Source organism: Phaethon lepturus, unplaced genomic scaffold, assembly GCF_000687285.1.
Source record: "Phaethon lepturus isolate BGI_N335 unplaced genomic scaffold, ASM68728v1 scaffold15679, whole genome shotgun sequence".
Classification (NCBI taxonomy): domain Eukaryota; kingdom Metazoa; phylum Chordata; class Aves; order Phaethontiformes; family Phaethontidae; genus Phaethon; species Phaethon lepturus.
The window spans coordinates 168,270-190,126 of record NW_010566689.1 but is presented as its reverse complement, the minus strand read 5'-3'; the positions used below and the strand labels follow the sequence as shown (position 1 = coordinate 190,126).

The window sequence follows — 21,857 nt, the reverse complement described above, 5'->3', positions numbered from 1 at the left end:
TTACTTAGGCCTCAGTCATTTGCTAACTCTGCCGAAGTCTGGCTAATCTAGCCAACCAGCTTTGAAGAAAACAAAAATAAAAACAAAAAGCAGCACAAGGTATAATTTTATACATCCTTAATAAACCCACCCTTTATTTTCTGCTATAACCTTTTCCTTGCTATTTCATTAACTACTGCAGCTTCTCATCATATAGAAAAATATTTGCAGCTACACCACACCTGTGATGTGACAAGTTCTGTTCTAGGAGTATATTACTGTAGCAACAGCTGAAAAAAAAAAAAACCCAGACCTTTTCATATTTTTTTCACCGGGGGTTAGGCTTTGCTGCAACAGATGCAATTTCAGAGCAACAAGAAAAACCACTATCCTGCTGCTCAGCAGTGTTCTTTATTCCTCTCCAGCCAAGCATGACCAGCTTTTCTTCTCTGAAACTTCCTTTTACCTCATTGCCTACCCCTAGCCCCTGATTTCCCCTCCCAAAAAACCTCTATAGCTATGTTACAAGCAAATACATCTTAACAAGTTTTAAAACTTTGGTTCTAAGAAAACACTTGGTCAGTTATCTCAAGGAAAAGTGGGAATGCTTTTTCTGGCACATTGCAGGAGTCAGAGCTCATCCCAGTAAGGTCTCAGAGCTGTACATGTAGTCACAAATCCAATACAATCCACTAAGCAAGTGCACAATTCTAATTTTATTTTAATATCAGACTCAGTCTCTCTTCCCCTCTCTCTCTGTCTTTCTCAAATCCTTGGTAAGGGTGCAATTCTTCAAACTGTTTGATAGAAATTATCTGCTTGTAGGTTGTTCTGTTTCTGCATGCTGTAAAATCCACTGTATCTTGAATCTGGGTCTGCAATTCTTAGCATCCTCTGAGAACTGTCCACCTGGACCATTGTACCTTTCTTGCAGTCCACATATACCAGTTGATTGTTTAGGCAAGAAGGCTGTGAAAACAGAAAGGGAATATTGAGTGAATTTAAAAAAAACCTGTATTCCACACATAATGAAAAAAGTCTTTATGGTTCAAGTCCATAAGCACACAACAAAATCAAATCGGCAATGAAAAGAGTCTGGACTTCGCTGAACTTGGTAAAGGCTTATGCCAGGCACAATAAGAGACCAACACTCTCTTCTGAATCACCATTTTTCATCTTCTGAATGGAGCTGTGGTATTCTCATATCCCAGATGGACTGGTTGAACTGTTCTCTGTTAGTCTAACACCATACAAGGGCTTAACGTCGTTGCCCTGGATGTGCAGCAGCTCATTTCCAAGACTTTAGCAGGCTCTTTATTGCTGATCATTTTCAAGAATGTTTTGTTCCTGGTTGCGATTCCACTAAGAGAATGGGAGAGATCTCAGCTGGGGTGTCCAATGGCATGGGGTGTCCTATGGGATCCTTCTATATTCCTTTCTGAAGTGGTTTATGTATTAGTTCCTTATTTAGGAAATCATTCACCTTTTATCTAGTATTTGCTAGGCTTTATGCCCTTGCAAAACAGTGCGTTATTGTGGAGACACCAGTGTTAATGTGGCACTTAGTAGAGTTGTTCTTACTTGTTTATAAGTGTAAAATAAGGGATTTAATTTTAGGCAAATGTAAGTGAGGGTTTGCGTATGTAATGATCTACAAGCGTGAATGCACATAAAATATTGCTCAAAGAAAGAGCCGAGCTATGTGTACCAGCTTTCCAGTCCTGATATTCCTCTATTTGAGAATACTTCAACTGAAAGATTCTGCAGGTGAGCGGGAGGTGAAACAACGCTGGGCGCACACTACCTTAAATGTTTATGGGCTAAGCACGAAGGAGGACAGGCAGTAAGCATACTCCATGGATACATATGAAGTTAGTGACAAAGCGTATGTATGCTCAACACTATAAGCACGCAAGTGGACTGCAAATCTTAAAATTTCCAGTTTCCACTGATGCAGCTTCTTTTTCCAAGACTTAAATCAGAAAATCAGAAGGGTTTTTATTTTACTACTAGAAATTTATGTTCAGTAACCCTTAACACAAAAAGTTTTTTTTTTTAATCTAGATATTTATTACAAAACATTATTTTAAAGTGCTTTACACTTGGCTCTTCAAAAGCATGTGGACTGGATTCACAAAGAAGTCCTGAGGTTCACTGATGTTAACGGAATCAGGGCCAAACATTAGCTGTCCATCTGTAATTTTAAATGTCTTTTCTATCATCTTTCTTTTGGTATTGATATGATATGCACAGTTGTTGTGTTCTTTATTAAATAGCTGGATTATTTCGAACAGACACAACACAAGCCAAAACAGGCTTGCCAGAATTTATTACTAAGAACCATCCGTCACCCAGCAAGGAACAGAATAACCTAATGAGTGACACTTGGTTGAAGAAACCTTAAAACAAAGACACATTTATGACAAAGACGCTCACAAGATATATGAGTTTCAGTATATCCACAGTCTTGCACTGAATCTGTATGTGGCTTAAACTGAGATTTCTTAGCATATGGATGATGCCTTCTGTTGACACTGAAAGAATGATGTTTCAGCAATAGAAGTGTTTGAGGAAGATGATGTTCCATAAGTAAAAAAGTATGTAAAATTATTTATTATAGTTCCATGGTTATGAGATTGTGATTTTCACTTCCAATCATTTTGTCGCACAGAACTTGGGTGGAGAGTAGCTGTTCTGAGAGTTTAGGAGTGAATCCATTGGAGTTAAAAATGAGTTTTTAAATGCATTCCTTAAGAAATTCAAGACAAGTAAGCGATACCAATTTCTGAAAGACTCGAAACGGAGTAATACCAATTCCTCACGCTTCCTATTTAATTACAGTTGAATTCAACTTTATGCTCTGACTGTATTTGTAAGATTTTTGGAAATGACATTTTTTTAAAAAAAAGTTCTGCAGCAGTGACAGAATATGGACACTTCATTTTTAAAATTACTGTACTACTCTTCTAGGTGAAACTGAAGAAAAGATGCTCTCAAATTGTATTCCAAGTATGGACAAAGTCTGTTTGATTAGAACCAGGAAGTGTAAGTGCAATAAATTGGGGAACTGATATAAATGTCATTTGAATCTGGAGTAAGGGCTTAGTCTGCTGATGGAACTATTACTCAAAACAAAGCAATGCTCTTCTCATTGTTCGTTTTCAAGCTACCTGCTTCCTCCTTTTTTTGGTAGTCTAAAAATACTTAATTGGAAGATATTTCTCGATATCCCTCATAAAATATTATTCCCACAACCATATGATGCCGTTATTGAAAAGGTGATAAACACTACTAGTACATACAGTACCTGATGCTGGACAGGACTTTTGCTGTGGATGAAAGTTAAGAAAGCAAAAATATTCTCGTAAGAGTTTGACTGCAGATAAGAAAACTGCATGCATTTACCTACACATATACAGAGTTGGGTGGTTTTATTTCTTTGCTGAGATTAATTTCTGTCTAGTGACAACTCATTACTATATGAAGCAAGAAATGTTTTTGTTTGATGGTGAAACAAATCATTTAGGAGACTAGATAAATACCAACGTACTGACCAATATAAAATGGTTTAAGTCATAAGGAGAAAATAATTTAAGAGGGTTCACATCATGTGAACTCAAATGCATCCTACACAATAGTCTAGTTAATCTTGTTTTCCACAAAAGTGAAAGTCTGGAAATAGACATAAACATGGCACCTTTGTTGGAGCTTTGTAGCAGGACACTGGAATCCACTGCTTTTTCTGATTGATGAGCAGAAGGACAATGATCAGTAACAGAGCTATTGTGATTGGAATTGTCACCAAGGCAACAGAGCTAACCGACGCATCTTCACTTGGGTGTGGACCGCTGCCACTTCTGTACTCTCCTTGGAGATGATTCATGTCTGCAAGGCAAATGTGAGCATTTGTTATAATTATAAATGAGTCTTGACCATACAGAAAAATAAAATCATGAAAGTCCCAGTCGCAGATCTTGTCACTCACATGAATTTGGAATTTCTCTCCTGAAGTGTCACCTTGTTTATATAAATTAGAACAACTGAAAGCTAGTATCTTGTCTACTGACTAATATTAGCTGGGAAAAGGCCATCAAAAGAGAGGAAATAGGATGGAATCTAAAGCACAGTAACAGCAAGTCTGACAACCACCTCTTAGCTTAGTTGTGTTTGCATCATCTTATCTAATCACAATCAAATTCTCACTTGTAAAAAAATCAGCCTGTGTTGCTATGCTGAGGAAAACCTGGAAATCTTAGGATGAAAGTAGAGGGGTTTTTTTTGTGTTTTTTTTTTTTTTTTCTTTTTTTTAAAATCTGGTAAGACAATTATCATATGTATGCTCTCATTTGTTGAGAACATATTACAATATTTGCTCTGCTCAGCCTGTGGAAACAGACTGCTGGCAGTCTACTAGACCATAGCAAGTTCTGCATGTAATTGCAAAGAATGGTAATTTTCAATTACATATGGAACATTCCCACATAGTTTGCAGTGTGTGCTTGTAATCCCCAGCCAGGATAGTTGCAAGCCAGCTACTAATGCTTGCGAGAAATGAAAATGCTTGGGAATTGGGCTAGATGACCTTTAAAGGTCCTTTCCAACCCAAAATATTCTATGATGCCATGCTGTAATTATAAAAGTTCAAGCTTACAATTTTGTAAACCAGTTACATTTAATGTATCCTTTCTCCAAACAATAATATGCTATGAGATCATCCTTAGATTTAAAAAAAAAATATATACATACAAGTTTAGGTAGTCCTCCAATTAGAAAAGGTTAAGAAAGACTGTTTTGTAGAGTGTTTCCCCTACCCTGGAATAATGATTTCAGCACAGTTTTAAACAAATGATGGATTTACAACCTTAGACAACTGTATTAGCTCTGTGTCATTATACCTGAAGCGTTTTTTTTAACTCTGATATTTGTCTGTGATGTATGTTGATTTGTGGTACATGTTTCCTGTTTCTGTTTATCAATATAAGAATGTCAAATGGATCAAATGAAGGTCTGTCAACCCCAGTGGTCTGACAACAGCCCGCTTTCTAGTTTTTGTATCAGAAAAGACACTGCAGAATCACTCCTGATTCACTATTTTATCACATTCTTAATTTTATAGAACTCCCTCATACCAACACAGATGTTTCTTCCAAGCTGAAGATGGAATGATATTGAGACCAAATTGCATAAATATAATTTAATAATCTGACTCATCCTTACTCAAAGTAAAATGCACATAAGAGTTCTGCACTGAAGAATATTCAGATAACCACCTTTTCAAAGTATCAAACAGACGCTACCTGCGTAGAACAAATAGATGCATTAAAACATGGGGAATAAACACAGACCTAAGTTAGCCCAGTTTATGTCAGATCTTACCTCTGTGAATGTGGATGATGTCATTTTCACTCGGTGTTGGCCAGTTTGGTACTTCCAGTTCAATGTCTCCACGATGATTTGTCTTCTCAATGGGGACGTTAGTAGGTTCAGGTACATACATCTCTGTGAAATGAGATAAAGGTGTTTCACAAATTATAGGCTGCTTAACTTCCCAGTGCTGCTCTTAATTCAGGAAATATACTTGGCCATCTGTAATGCTTTGCCCTATGAATCCTTTCATTTGTTTTGGAATTTTCACCACTACTAGTCTGGGATTTTGCTTTAAAACCTGTTTCACGCTCTATACGGGACACATGCCTGCTGCCGTTACCATTATTCTAATGTGAATGGGATGATACAGTCCTGTGGACAAATTTGCTTTTGAAAATACCATTTCAGACTACACACTTCACTACAGTCTTGCTCCTTTGTGATAGTAAGCAGGAAAAATACCAAGGGAAGGCTACATCATCCCAGCTCATATGTGAACGGTCACTGCTGGTTTCTTTGCCTGCCTTTTTTTGTAATCCTCAAAGCAGGAGAATTGCAAGGGGGTGTAGTGCTGAAGCTCCCCAGTTGTCACCAGCTAAGATGAGCAAACTCCTGCAGAAGTATGTCAGGACTAGCATTAAAAACCATTGCAATTCTTATGTCCCTTGTGGCCACAGCTAAGAAAATTTCATATTACTTTTAATCCAAGTTAAAATTATAAATAAAGCAATGCGATATTTGAAAAGTAACAGAGAAACTTGGAAAAGACAGAAACATTAATCACTGACAGAGTCTGCAGAGATGTAAGAATATTCATTTTCCTACTTCTTAATGTATTTCCGTAACCTTGTGAATGGACAGAGCAGGGGCAAGCAACTAGTTTTTGAGTTCACAGTTCTCAGAATAAGTAAAATTCAAACTACGTATTTGCACAATATGCCTATCTGCTAAGAATACTCATTTTCCTGAAGACTAAATGCCTGTTGTCTTCTTCATACTGTTCAAACATGGACTGACGTTCAAAGACCAATTGAAAAAACTTACTATCAGTCCTGGAAAACCAGCGTTACAGTAATCTGGGTTGTCGCATCACGTTACCTGGACACATAGGACAGCAGCTTCCCTCCACGTTGATGGGTTCAGCACAAGGGAGAGGTGGGCAGCTGACAGTGGAGCAGAGAGTCTGACCCTGCAGGCAGTAGCAGTGCGTGCAGCTGTCAATGTCCCAGCGTTCCTCATCTGCGTATGTTTTTCCGTTGAAGTGGCAGACCACTTTCTTTGGAACTGTATCTTCTGTTGAAGGAAAACAGAGTGGTGTGATCATGTGGTAATGGCCAATTACACAGAAATCTGATTTCTTCCCCAAACACAAAAGTGAAACAATAGCTACAAAGAAATCCCAGCTGTAATTAAAAAACCCTCTCTACATCTTCCAGAAATTCTTTGTTAAAAAAGTATAATTTCTGCTTCTTTATGAAGTACATAATTAGCCTGGGCTGCTTCTCCTCATTTTCCTCATGCAAGAGGCTAGAGGATGGATGATTGGGACATGAAATGATAATATCAAAAATGCTGTGAAAATTAAGAAAAATTGATTTTTTTTTTTTTTTTAAAGTTTGAGACTGCCAACTCCTCCTCCTCGTTTCCTAGTAAATCCTACTTAACTAAGGAAAAAACCAAACTACTTACATTTCTAATTACCAAGGTTCAAGAAAGATGAATTCAGTCTGGAATATTCGAAGAAAAGATTAGGGCAGATGCCAAGAAGTGTGAAGGAACTCTCAGGTGACATAACCAGAAGTGCTTAAACTATTTATTACGATAAAACAGATTCGAAGGGGATCTGATCATTCCCTGTAACTGCATCAATGGAAAACCCCAGGGAAAGGGCAATAACCAAACACAACCAAACTCAGTACATTTTTTTCATGGTTAGTATTATATAAATTGGAAATTGGTGTGATCCATACTCTCAGAAACACTGAGGTTGCAGAACACCTTTCCCAAAGATTGAGAGCTGTAAAGCTAACATGTCTTCAGGTAGATTTTGACACAGTACTTAATAGGGACCTGGACTTGATGAAGAAAGTAGGTCTTGGGCAAACACTTAAAAGAAGCATTCACTTTCTGCCTAAGCATTCAATGCACCGTCTGTTTTTATGCCGCATCCTATGCAAGCCTTTTAGGTGGTCTGCAGCATATTTCTGTTTCACCGAGAAGACAGTCATGCATTGCTTAGCCTAAGATGTTTTTTTGCTCTTATAGCACTTTATAGATAATCAAACTACACAGCAGAACCTCCAAAAGCCAAGCAGCACCTCATTTTCATCTTAGCTTCTTGCTACCTTTTTTTTTTTAGAGGCAGAAATTATTATGATGAAACCTGCTGATGACATGAATTTGCAGATTAAAGATATGCATGAGGTAACAGAATGAAATCTCAAAGTCACTTCTTAAGCTGTCAAAGAAATACTGGTTTAACATTCACACAGATTACATACATAAATGTCGGTTAGAATTACCTCCCAAATATAAATAAAAAGCCTTATTAAATAATTTGGTCATCAGTACAGCTTTTAATTAGTGACAACAAAATAGACTGACATCATCTGGAATCTAACAAGGTTAGCAGTCAGCAGACCAGTGCAACAGATCTGGACAAAGTAAATTCAAATGCAAAAGGAGACCAGCAAGAAGTACTATTTTGAAAATACTAATGGAATTATCTGAAAAGCATAAATGTTCCAAACAGCCTTGGTATGGGGATCCCATGGCTTCCATGGCTGTACATATGGGTCCCAACCTCTCCAAGTAGAAGTTCTTCTAAGTGAATATGGGGTGGACATGGGAAAGGAAGAGTGGGAGGAAAAGGTGGCTGCAAGCTGCAGAAAGGACATTAGGTTCTTCCATAAATGACTTGCATGTTGGCATATAAAGCCAGTGGATCCCTGTGCTGGTCAGAAAGTAGATACGGCTGGGGAGAGGGTGAGGCACACAGCCTGAGCAGTCCTCTGCAAACCTAAAGCTAAGAACTCCCTGTGCACGTGGGGCCGATTTGCTCTCAAAGCGTCACCTTGCCCCACTCAGCACAGCTTCAACTCAGCAGCTGGTTTGGCTGGAAAAGTCCTTTAAATCGATCAGGATTTTGCAAGTTTGTAAAGAACACATCACAATTTAATACAGTAAATGTTTTTTAAAAGAATGAACAAAGGTAAAATCACAATAGCAGTGTTGCACCTTTGAACCTCGAAAGGAAAATTTCGAGTACTAAGAAAGCATTATCCTGTGTGTGTCTCCTGTTTTGGTGTCCAACTCTACACAAGTATAAGCACAGGATGAAGATGAAGGCCACAACATCAACAAGTGCTCAAGGACAGTGTGAACATGAGAGATTGCAGTAAGAAACCCATATACAAAAATGCAGTTCAGAATACCGTGTCTAGCTCTACCTGTCCTCTCAAATGTCCTCTAGCTGCACCAGTAAATCAATCTCATCTGGTAAACAAACAAATGGTCGTTGCTCTGTTTTCTGCAGAAGACTAATCTTGCCTCTAATCAAATAGATATCCCTCTAATCTTCTACTTTAGAGTGGATATCTCTCCAATTTAATCTTTCTTTGCATGAGAAAGGAGAATGTTGAACACACAGGATGAATTTGAGGATCACACAAACAAAAAGCATCCAAGGCTTGTAAAATTTTGAATTGGAATCTATATTAACTTGTTAGGCATTAACCAGATCTGGATTCAGAAAGAAGCAGAATAAAATACAGTGCTAAAACCCTGCATAATTTTTGAAATTCCAATAAATGAAGAAGGCCTGTTTCCACAGAGGTTGCCTACTAATCGTTTTATCAACTATTAGAGGAAAATAGTAAAGAAGAATCTGTACAAAGATATGCTTCACAGATCTTCAGAAATGAAGCGTGAAACAGTAAGAATCAGGAAGACAAAAATTGAGGAGCATGACCTTGCTCCTCTTAAAGGCAAGAGTATATAGTTCATAGAAACCATTAAAAAAAGTAAGTTTGCATGAATTTCAGTTATTTAGACCACAAAACATACTGACAACATAATACAGCGTATATTAATAACATGTATCATAATTGGAAGTTTAAATGAATCATTCTTCCTTTAAATGAAACAATTTTTGTGTAATGTTTGCATCTAGTAAGGTATATTGCCAAGTTTTCAGGAGGATGTCCTCTCAAGTTTGTAGGCAAATTACATTTATACCTTCCTACACTTCCACCTCAAAATCACAAATCACGATCCTCAAAGCTCCCTGTGCAGATTTGACTCTCCAGTTCAACTGAAGGCACAAACTCCATCTCCCCAAAACAGGGAAAACATATTTCAGTTTGGAAATAAAACTTCTTTCTTATTCCCAAGAAGGGAGAAGCAAGTTATTAACTATTGTTATTTGCTCACCAATGCAGTAAGGACAACACTGTCCCTTTCTCAAAACAGGTCTCTCACAGGATACCGGTGGGCAAGACTCAGAGTAGCATCTAATCACACCATCCATGCAAATGCAGCTAGTGCAGACATTGGGCTTCCAGGACTCAGCTGTCAGAAAAATATCTCCTTCATCATTTTTGCAATAACTGGGCATGCTCTCATTGCTTGATGAAGAGGGCTGAAGAGGCTCATCTGAAAATATAAATAGATTAAGTTATTTAACTTACAGGACTTAACTTCTCTCATATTTCCTCAACACAGGGTTCACTCTTGGGAGAACACACATTAGCTCACTACCTCAGAAGAACTAGGACATGGCCTTATGCCTGTTCAGTCATTACATGTGGTGAGGATCTCATGATGTGCTCTAGAATAAAGTTGATTTAGACCTTTACTGAGTTTACTAAAAAAAAACCAGAAAAAAATGAAAAAAAAGAGTAAAGAGGACAGCAAAGTGAAAAACAATCACCATCAGAAGCAGCCCCTCAGAAAACCATTCTGAATGCTCTGAACTGAATGGTATATAGGAATTCACCTAAAATTAGAGAGATTAAATTTTACATCTAAAATCTGAATCCCAGCTTCTGCCATATCAGTTCAAATCCTTGAATGATGCAAAGCGAAAAGCTATTATGCTGCTGACACCTTTGCTAGTGGACTTATATGAGCTAATTATAAGCTGTTGAGAAACAAATGGAACTTGATCGGGCTTCAGCTTGATGCCAACGGGTCTGCTTTAATTTTCCTGCCCACACATTGGGGAGGAATATTTCTGCAATGAAGCTGTATCTTAACAGACTTTATTCATCAAGAAATATTACTGTACATGCAAAGAACATATAAGAAAAGGAGAAGAAAAAAAAAAACATTCATAAGGACACTCGGATCAGGTTCTCAATCTAACTGCTTAAGTTATGAGACTAAGCTCCTTGTATAGCCAGTGAGGAAAGATCAGCTCCTCCAAAACAGTACTTTGAAGTTAAGCAAAATGAATGATCACTGTTACTAATAATGAGAAAAATGGAAGTCAGGATAACTGGCTAACTTCTTCATTGAAACTATTTTGTCAGGAAAAAAACCACACCCAAAACCCCCCAAAAACACCCTGTAGAAGAAATGGCAAAACCTAACTTTTTTTTTCCTAAAGTAAAATTTTTAGATTTTGTTTTTAATAAAGACAAATATTTTCTCAATGACTTTACATATAATCCACAGGTTTGGAATAAATTTCCGCTGCAATAAACTTCCCCATGTCCTATGTAAAATAGGATTCATGTTCATTTATAACTGCATCTCTTTCCTGAGGGAAAGCAAATCATGTTACCTTCTTGACACTGTGAGGCAGTCTAGGAGGAATCTGGCACACCTGCTGGGCTGGAATGCTTTAATATTACTCAGTTGGCTTCAAGTCATTCTTAAATCATGCCAGGTGAAGGTAAAAGCAAACAGAAGTATTTTTGAGACCAAATCCCAAATAAACAAGATAGTAATAAAAGGGTTCATAGAAACCAGGGCATGTAGAAGGGAAAAGAGACAAGCCTGTATCTGCCTAGCACTTTGACTGCTTTCGAAGTTTCTCTAATCCTGCACGTTTCCATAAACGATCCAGTGCATATTTCATAAACCTGCCAATTAAGGATTCTGGTTCTCATGCAACCCTTACATTATCAGATTGCCTTCAAAGACGATGTTCAAACTTCAGAGCCACAACCCCGCTTACATTTAAGATGTTTCTTGCACACAGCCAGGTTTTGCAGTTGAAACAGAGGACCGCAGGCTCTCGTTCCAAACTGCTAGAGAATAAAGGCACCACAACAACCTACTGTGCACATACTGAAACATTCAATATTCACACCACACATTCTCAGATCAAGAAAGGATTCTGATGAAAACTGGTTGTCAATATATACCTGGGCACTGTGGACAGCAGGAGTCCTGTGTGCGGGTGGGGTTTTGACAAAGAAGAGGTGGACAGACTTCAGTCTCACACAGGACACGTCCACTGTGGCATGTACATTGTGTGCAAGAATCAATATTCCATGTCTCTCCTTCTACAAAGTATTCCCCACCAGGAGCATGACAGATTGACGGACTGGTGAGCTCTGGCTTCTGCACGATTATTTCATCTGGGAAAAACAGAATTGGAAGACAGACAAAATCAGCTGTGACTCTAATGATTAACAAATGTACCCAAGATTAATAATCTCTGTTAGTATTGAAAATATTAGGAATAAAAAAACCAGATATAAATATATTCTTAATGAAGCTCTTGCAACTTTATATCACTTTTGACTTTACGTCACCTGCATCTCATTGAAAATGAGAAAAATATAAACAAGAAACAATTTGAGAATCAGTCTGAATAGATGCAAGTTAATATAAATCAGAGATACCTTCACTCTTGGCATTTCAGAAAAACTCAATCATCAAAATCTCTGATGTAGGATATCCAAGAGACAACTGTCATTTTCTGATGAATTATACTAATCAGACAGTTTCGTAACCGCTAAATATTAGCATGAGTGCAATTCCTGACAGGATGGATAAGTATGCTTCTTTATCTAGCATTTTTTTGATTGGGTTGTTCATCCTGGAGAAGAGAAGGCTCCAGGAAGACCTTATTGCAGCCTTCCAGTACTTCAAGGGGGCTTATAAGAAAGATGGGGACGGACTTTTTAGCAGGGCCTGTTGCAACTGGACAAGGAGTAATGGTTTTAAACTAAAAGAGGGTAGATTTAGACTAGACATAAGGAAGAAATTTTTTCACAATAAGGGTCATGAGACACTGGCACAGGTTGCCCAGAGAGCTGGTAAATGCCCCATCCCTGGAAACATTCCAGGTCAGGTCGGACGGGGCTCTGAGCAACCTGATCTCGTTGAAGATGTCACTGCTCATTGCAGGGGGGTCGGATTAGATGGCATTTAAAGGTCCCTTCCAACCCAAAGATTCTATGACTCTATTCTATGTTTCTATGATTTAGGAAGTCTAGATTCAACTGTCTGCCTTTAAGTTCCTCGAGTGATATGTGTCTGTACCATTTGGTGCCAGATTAGAAAAAAAAAGAAAAAGAAAAAGACAGAATCCCCCACCCAAGTCCCTAAAAACATACATACACAACATTGGTGGAAGTGCTCCATCACTTAATTTCATTAAAATAAATAAATAATTAAAGATCTGCAGTCTTTGAAGTAAAAACTGCACCCAAGGAGACTCATGTTTCCAGTGACTGTATCTCACCAAATGAACCTTAATTCCTTTTCACACAGTTAATTACATTACCTCTACAGCCCTGGCTCAAAGACTCACCCAGCCTCTGACCCAGGCAGTTTAGAGAATAGATTTGACCTCCTTCAAGTTCAGAAAGGAACTGAAACTGTTTCCCTTGTTCAGTGGGAATGTCTTCCAATCACTGAGGTGTTAAAAAAATGGGGGAACTCTTTACCTCTTGGTGTTTTGAAAGAAAAAAGAAACCGGTGCTGTACTTTGAAAGCGTTTAAGCACTTAGCATCAAGAAAAGGTTATGCACGAAGCCAACCCGCACAAAAGGGGCAATAAGGGCGATAATAGTTGTCACCTTACCATAACATGTTGGTTGCTTTGGACCTGGAGTGAGTCAACCAGCTTTTTCCATGCACTGTGTACAGGAATTGAAATGCCTCACACAGCATGTTTTATTCAACTACAAGAGCCATGAGTTTGAAAGCTACATGCTGCAACATGAAGCTTCAGGCTTGAAAGTGATGTCCTTCAGCCTGAATTCAACCCACCTAACATTGGACAACTAAGTTAAATGCCTATGCCAATAACTGAGCTACCTCAGGTTCCCTGTGCTATGAAGAGAGGGGATGAGAAAGTGACTTCCAGGTAATGACTCTGCATCTCTAAAACCCCTTTCTGAAGGTGCCTCTCTCCTACTTAATTATAAAGATGCCTAACATGCACACCACCCTAAGCCAAATACCTTGGTTAAGAAAAATGGAATGGATAGCAGCTCCTGTAGTCATTTAAGCAGCCCAAAGCTCACAAAGCGTGTGTGCTTCTCTACACATTTGTAGCACTGCTGTACTTGTCTGGAGAATGGCGTTTGTGCCCTTTGTTCTATGACATTGCCATGTAGAAGATACACCACTCAATAATTTGTTTTCATTTCTGGAGAATGACCCGTAGCACTCAAGGAACCCGACTCTGACCGATCTTAGTCTAGTCACAAAGTACTTGTGCATTTCTTCTTTAATGGAATTATTTTATCTTTCACTGACTCGCTTATGCTTATGCTTTTCCTATTGCTTACATTTATGAACCACATATGTGATTCAGTAGCATTTACTTGAGGTGAGTAGCTGGTCTGCTGCCTTGTCACTGTTTGTTTTTTATTTCAGCTGCCACAATATATTACATTTTATGCAATGACATCCTAACTCACCATGGCAAAGGCAATAATAATTATTTTCTGGAAATTTTGTCAGTCACCTCCTTTGCATTTAGTTCTCTGCAAAGTCACAGGCCCGTTTCACTACAGCTCATATACTGCTCATAGTCAGAAAAGCATAACCACAGTATTGTACATACGGTATTGCTTACTGCTCCCTTATCAGCATTGAGATTGATATATCACCGCAACTGAGTTGTTACAAACGTAGAACTATTATATTCCTGAAGGAGCAATTAGCCAAACAAATACTCTCTTTCTGGGAAGCATGGTTCTGCAAAACACTGGCAGTTAGTGGCCTTCTAAATCTTACAGGAAAGCTGGAGCTTTTCACAAGCATTGCGACAATCCACTTAAACCTCTTAATATATAGAACCTTGGTTATAATGAATGTTGTAGCAGTCAAGGTATATGTCGCTCTGTTGTAAACTAACTAAATATGAAATCGAACATAACCACTTTCTCAGTCTGAAAAATGATCTCTGAGAGCTGCCACTTCTCTGTAAGTACATTAATGCAATTCAAAACTCAGTACATCAGGATTACTAATTATTTCGATATCCTTATGCCAGACACATTCGAGTGACTTGCTCACAGTCTCACAACTCCAAACTGCATTCCTATCTACTGAAATCCATGATATTGATTTAACAACGTCAGTGGGGAAATCAATACATTGCAAAATAAAATCAGAGTGTTTTTCTAACAAACAGAAAACCGCAGTGGGGGAAACAAAACCACACTGGGACTAATTTGGCCATATTAATTCATACACTCACATATGCAATCACTTTAAAAAAATGCTGTGTCTGCCCAAGCATTGTAAGGGTGTACACAAAGTACGACTTCGCTGACAGAAGCTAGGAGACTAGTACCTCAAAAGCTGGAAAGGATGTCAAAGAAACCTACGCAGACACTGTATCTCAAAGGAACGGACACTACTGGGTAAGCAACTGCTCTTTTATACAAGAGACCAACATTGCTCATGCTCAGAATCAAACACTGATCTCATCCCCAAGAAATATGAGCAGATAGGTACTGCTTATTTCTTATACTGATGTTTCTTCCATGAACTGAACACTAGACTTATGAATGGATGTAACCACCCTCATTCTCCACACACAAAGTAACTAGCCGCTGGTGCTGCTGAAAGACTAAAATTAACACTACTCTTATTTGAATGCTCTGAGATGTTATGTGTGTGTTAGATAAATCAATATGCACAAGTATGCTGGTAGTAGAGTGAAACCGGGAAAAGTCTTGGGGACCTAACAACAGAATTGCTGGAACTGGAACAACCATCCTACATTTTACATTTTGAATCTTGAATGTTTATCTAATGCAAGACTGACGTGCTAACCTGTCCCCATCCATATGAAGTATACTGTCCCCTACAACGATACACAAATCATTGTGGCAAGGTGAGTGACTACAGCACGTATTCCAACAGTTCTGTGCTGCCCCAAATTCCAGCTACTGTGAGTAAAAAACAACATCCTTGTCCAGTGACATGACTTTAGGAATATGACATTCTGTATTTATCACTTGTTGTTTGGCTGCTCCTCCTGGAACCATATTCACAACTGGATCGTTGTTGTTGTTGTGGTTTTTTTTTTTTTTTTTTTTTTTTTTTTTTAACAGACTGAGGTTTCATAGGGAAGAGAACTGTGCTATTTAAGACAGACTGTGGATGTGCATGTGCCAGGGGAGCTGGAGAAAAGAATGACAATACCTGATGGGAGGCGTATGGACCAACACTGCATACTGCTGTGGCAAAATTGTGTGCTCCAAGCTGATAAAACACTAAGGTTCCCCTTAAAAAAATCTTATGATTTCTGAATTCCTTGTCAGACTATCCATATACTCGATAATGGGAGAGAGGCAAGCAAGCAAAGGATGGTTCCCCTAGTGCGCGTAACTCCTTAGTGTTTCCATCTCAGCTAAAACCTTCATTAGTGGTTGGCATTATTAAGACGCTAAGCACTAAGAGCTTGGCCTCCGTAACCACTGGCAAATTACTTAGCACTGAAAATAGCTCTGGCTCCATGAAAGCCAGTGCCAAAGCAACACCACGGCTGGCCCTGGAACCACAGGAACCACAGACACTGTGTGCCCAGTCTCAATACTGAGGGGAGGAGCGCGGTGCAGGCTGAGAAAGGCTGAAAGGCAGACAAACCTTTTGGGAGTCCCTCATCTTTTTGGGGACTGTGTTTTCCAGTTAGCACAGGGAGGTGTGAACTGGATTGGAGATCACCGCTTGTCTAAGCAATCTAAACACAGCAGTTATCTTAGGTCCTAGGAAGGGAGGATACATTATCTCACTTTCAGAAAGAAGATCTGGCTGCTTATTTTGCCCCCAGGATTTCCTCCTCTTTACAAAGAATCTGAAACAGTTCATAATTGCTTGTACCTTGCCAGTGCTGTCTTAGCGTTTTGCTATTCATAGTAGTATCATGAGCCTTGTTGTTCCTGTAACATGACTTCCAATAAAGTCATAGACAATATCATTGTATTACAAATTAATCTATTTAGCACATAAAATATTGTAGGAATCATTCTGAAGACAGAGGGCATTAATCTTATACTCTACCCACACTTTTCATTTCATAAATGTTTTTCATATTAACACTTATTATTAAAATTGTATTAGAATGCTACATTAATTGTACTTGGCCTTCCCACCTAAAGCATTAAAATAATCTACTGCTGGTGGCACAGAAGCCTTCCCTCAGAACGCAGAATCATAATATTCAATTACTTAAGACATCTGTTTAAATGTGTACTCCTTTGAGGGATTGTGAAACATAGATCAGGAGATGAATTTTAATAAAACTCCACTTCAAACTAAAAAAGAGAAAGTGTAATGGCGTATTGTAATACTTGCTACTATAAGTAACAAAATCGTATATGAGTACATAGCTATTACAGCTAATAATGACTAGAAACTTTTTCTAGTTTAAAGATTTCGATGTGTGAAAGATTAACATCTTAGGACCCACAACATGCATATGCTTTAAATATTTAAGTTCCCATTTTTCACATCCGAGATCTTAATGAAAGTCACTCATGATGTTATATTTGGGCACAGAAACCTTCATACATACCTCTTACTGGATGATGCATGAGATTACTTGCATGTATTGGGAAACAGAACACATGTGAAATGAAACCTGATTACAAAGCATATAGAAGAAAGCATGTTACCTGGGCATGACGGGCAACACTGCCCTGGGTGTATGGTGGGGTTGCCGCAATTAGGAACGGGGCAGGTGATCAAGGCACACATCTCCCGCCCGTTGTGACAGTAACATTCCCTGCAGCCATCGTGCCAGCTCTCCTCGTTCTCATGTCGGCGCCCATCCATCGACAGGCAAGAGCCTGTTTTAACAGGAGGCATAACAGAAGCGGTTGCCTCTGCACAAAATCAAAGGAAAACAAAGCGTCCTGATAAGCGTGTGTCGCTTGGGAAAAAAACACACCAACTTAATACCTGGATTGTATTTATTTTTAAAGAACATATTAAGACTAGGGGAATAATAATACTATCTTTTGCACTTAGAAATAAAATTAAATATTTAAATATTACGGAGTATTAATCATCTGTCGTTGGAGTACCTGATAACAAGTAGAATACAAAATCATCTACAAGAGCTAAGGATGGTCTTATTCATAACATGAATGAAAAAATATTACAAGCAAGTTCTAATAGGGTCATGCTAGATACTGGAAATATTTCATAAAACACTCACCTGCGAGAAATTATTTGTTTATATTACTAGGATAATGAGATGTTTGGAAGATAACTGCTCTGAGAATTTTATCCCTTATTCCTAGCTTTTACGGAGATGAGAATACAGTAGCTTGGATTGCTGCATTACTTGCACTCAACCAGAACACACAAGCAGTTGTTCTAGGGAGGATAAAGTCTCACTTGTATCTTAAGGGCTATTTAAGCGCTGCAGGATTCAGCCTCAATATATTCCTTGTTAATGAGCAGAGTCAATTTAGAGCCCAACACTCCCTCACCTACATCGTTATTATGATGAAGGATTTAGGATCAGTTTCTCTGTGAACTGTCTTGTTTTCAGCGGTATGTCAACCATATTCTGCTGACACCTAATACAAATAACCTCATACATTTGTAAGTTGCTTATTTAATTTTCTGTTAAAAAAGGATGCCGTATGAAAAGTAGTAATGTTGATATTTAGTTCTAGTATAGGTGTGGGTTTGGTGGTTTTTTGTTGTGGTTTTTTTTTTTTTTTTTTTATTAACATGTAGGTCTGCAGTTCTTCAGCTGTGGCAGATCTATCAAAGGTGGTCCAAGAACCACAAGCAGACAGTGCGAAGTTAGTTTGATGCATGTTATCAGAATAAGAATCCAATGCACAGAAATTACATTAGTATCTCATGATGTGAATTAAAAAAAAAAACCCTGGCATAAGGGTAAAATAATTCTTAAAATTGACTTAATTCTATTGCTGAACAGAAATATTATGAAAACAATTTACATTCCGTTACTACACTTCTATACTTTAGTATCAGCTTATATATTAATTCCTATTTGAATTACTATCACTGGAATACTGTTCTACATTAAAATGATTACTGACACACAGAAGTCTTAAATGGTAATACCCTTCCCCCTCCTTAATGAAGTATCTGATGTAATGAAGCGTTTTTTTTCCTGAAATATTCTAAAGTATACTCCAAAATTTGGAGAAACAAACCAAGCATACAGGCAACTATTCAAAATTAACTTAAACTGAGATTGTTTTAACTCTTCAGTTTTTAATTAAAATTAGTACAAAACGTAATGCTTAAAGAAGAAACCAAATGCCCAAATACAAAATGGGAATAACTGGATAACTATAGGTATGGTTGAAATGATCTAGGATTATAGTCGCTCACAAGTAAAGATGAGTCAGCAATGGGATACCACTGCGGAGAAGGCAAGTTCAATCTAAGATATGAGTACAGCAGCACTGTAAATTTAAATGCAGTACTACTATCTCTACTAGTTTTGCTACTGCTGAAGTACAATATCCAGTTTTTGAACTGTAATAATTGGGTTTGACCTAGACACCCCACCGCCCTTAAAAAAAAAACAAACAAAAAACCCCAACGTTTAGGGGGCTCCAGTTGCAACCTCTTAAATATGGCAAGAATTCTAAAGGGAATGGTGCTTAGCTGTTCCACATGTCTGCTGAGCTTAGGACAAGAAGTAACTGGTTCAATTTGTAGAAAGGGAGACAGAAGTATTAGAAAATATATTTTACAATGTCACATATTAGTTACCACAGAAAAAAAATTTTTAGAGAGGATTTTTTTAAAAATTTTCTTCTGAGAGTGGAGATTCTTAATAAATTAAACCTTAGACAAACATCTGTCAAGGATTATCCAGATACACTCGATTTTATGTGAAGGAAGTGAAATGAACTCTCAGTTTTCCAGAGTTCTACTCCAGCCCTGTATTTCTATGGTTCTACTTCTATTAATCCTAGTGTAAACTACTTCTGGCAGAAACAATTTAGAAAGCGGAGCTAATTCAGAGGCAGGGGATTTCCCCATCCCTTCCTCTTACTTAGGGATTTTGGGTAAAAATTTTAATACGGACTCACAGCTCCCCCAAAACACTGGTGATTGCTTTAATTATTCTTGGACAAGTTGCTAATGATCATGTTGAAGTGATATGCTCATGGCTCAGTATCTTTATGATCGTGATAACAATAAATACTACTTAGAGAGGGATCAAGTTATTTTTGCTAAATATTTCTGCATGTTTAAAAATCCATCCTTGTTAAGGAAAGCACTTAAAAGTGTGCATACACAGAATTAGTAACTGACGAGTTGCATCTGAATAGTCTGGGATGCAATTATGCCACACCTAAAAGAACATCTTGTGTATATTCCATCACAGCACCACAACAATCAGGAAAAGTGTGCCAATTGTGAACATGGAGACAAATGAAAAGTGATGCGAATTGTCTCAATGGGACTCCATGCAGCAGCGACCCTTCCTTATTTATTTTTAAATTTTTAATTTCTAAAAGTCACATATTGCAGCTTACATCAGTGAAATCTCTCTGCTTCTCATATCTGCAAGGTACCTTTATAACATTTCAATTTTTTTTTTTTTGCTAGAAATCTTAAAAGTTTTGTTATAATTATCTGCAGTGTATAAAGTAACGTAGAGAAAATATAATGTCGAATCCTTCTGATTTGTATGATTCCATGTTTGCCTCCAACTATAGGAGAGTGACTTCAGGAACTCATATAGTTTCTTCCAGACCCAGTTCCCATAGCTTGTCTTGTTATATTTTAATGGTTTGTAATGTGCAAAAGAAATAGCTGCTAAAGAAGTTAAGAATGGAGTCATTACACAAAGCAATAGGAAAATACTCAAACTTACTTGCCTGTACCTAGAAATCAAAACGCACAAGTAAGAGTCAAAGAAAATAAGCATGAAAGAGCAGTTAGGATCAGAGAGAGCCTGAGCACAAACGACACATTATTATATGTGACACATGAAGATGAGCAATGAAAGAAGTCTGATACCCAGACTAATACCAAACACAAACTAAATATATCTTAAGAGAGACATGTGTTAAATGCAGCACAAAAATTAAAGCAAGTAATTAATGAACATCTTATCTCAATCTCCACCTTGAACTTGGTGGTTACAGGTTTGGATGTTGCACGTGTCAAATCTTTAGCTTAAGAATACCCAGTCCTTTCTCCTGGGTAAGCATGCACTCTAGTCATTGCTCCTTGAGACCACCTGAAAAGCGTCCAAGGAACAGCACTCTAATTTTCGGTGGCATACAGGGCATCTATCAAACACAAAACTTGCATTTGTAAAGAAAAGATGATGGTGAAGAAGCTAAGATGAACACTGCTGCTGGAAAAGAACCCCAAACCTCAACTAGCTTATTTCTAGTAGTTACTTATTAAGAGCCTGATCTAATTTTCATTAATGATAATGAACTGACTTCTGCGACTTTGTAATGGGAGATGAAAGTGGAGCTGAGGCTTTCTGTTGAAGCCAAGATGAACACAGATAATAACAAACGCCTGCAAAACAATACACTCCTTCGAGCAAAGTTGAACCGACTCCCCCACCGGTTACCCTATTTCCATTCTTACATATTCTGTGCAATATTGCTTTTCTGTTGCTCTAGCTTCCAACTGCTTTGAAAAAAACTTGTAATTAGAGGTGGTAATGCACTCGCACCTACCTCTGCACTTGCAGATCACACAGCCATGACTGTTCTGCTGGAAGCCCATCGGACAGATTTTACCACAAGGTAGTTCTGGGCATTTCTTACACCGACAGATTTCACAGCCATGCTTGTTCTTCCTAGACGACCAAAATAATTTGTAAAAGGTTAGCAGGTCGCTTTAAATATCTACATGTCATGATCTTTAAAGCAAAAGCATCCCCTGAAGAACTGGCTGATCAAGTAAAGAAAATTATCATCAACATGAAACCTTTAGGTTCAGGGGGTCTATGGGGTGTGCGGGTCTCCATCCCTCGCATGTGCTCCCTCCATGTGACTGGCGAAATCTCTGCATTTGGCACTTTCAAGCCATAGCAGATAATATAGATGTATGTGCTTGTG

General features: G+C 38.1%; 1 protein-coding gene across 1 annotated transcript in view; it reads right to left on the bottom strand.

The window, feature by feature from the left end:
• Positions 1-309: 309 nt before the first annotated feature.
• CRIM1 (cysteine rich transmembrane BMP regulator 1 (chordin-like)) overlaps positions 310-21,857 on the bottom strand; it is a 177,076-nt gene continuing 155,528 nt past the window's right edge. Inside the window, exons 10-17 of the mRNA XM_010295556.1 lie at positions 21,474-21,595; positions 17,442-17,651; positions 11,718-11,933; positions 9,778-9,999; positions 6,445-6,639; positions 5,356-5,478; positions 3,677-3,864; positions 310-948 (exon numbers count right to left, since the gene is read on the bottom strand). Of these exons, the coding sequence (XP_010293858.1) occupies positions 772-948; positions 3,677-3,864; positions 5,356-5,478; positions 6,445-6,639; positions 9,778-9,999; positions 11,718-11,933; positions 17,442-17,651; positions 21,474-21,595 (1,453 nt within the window). The 3' untranslated portion in view covers positions 310-771. The remainder of the gene's footprint in view (positions 949-3,676; positions 3,865-5,355; positions 5,479-6,444; positions 6,640-9,777; positions 10,000-11,717; positions 11,934-17,441; positions 17,652-21,473; positions 21,596-21,857) is intronic.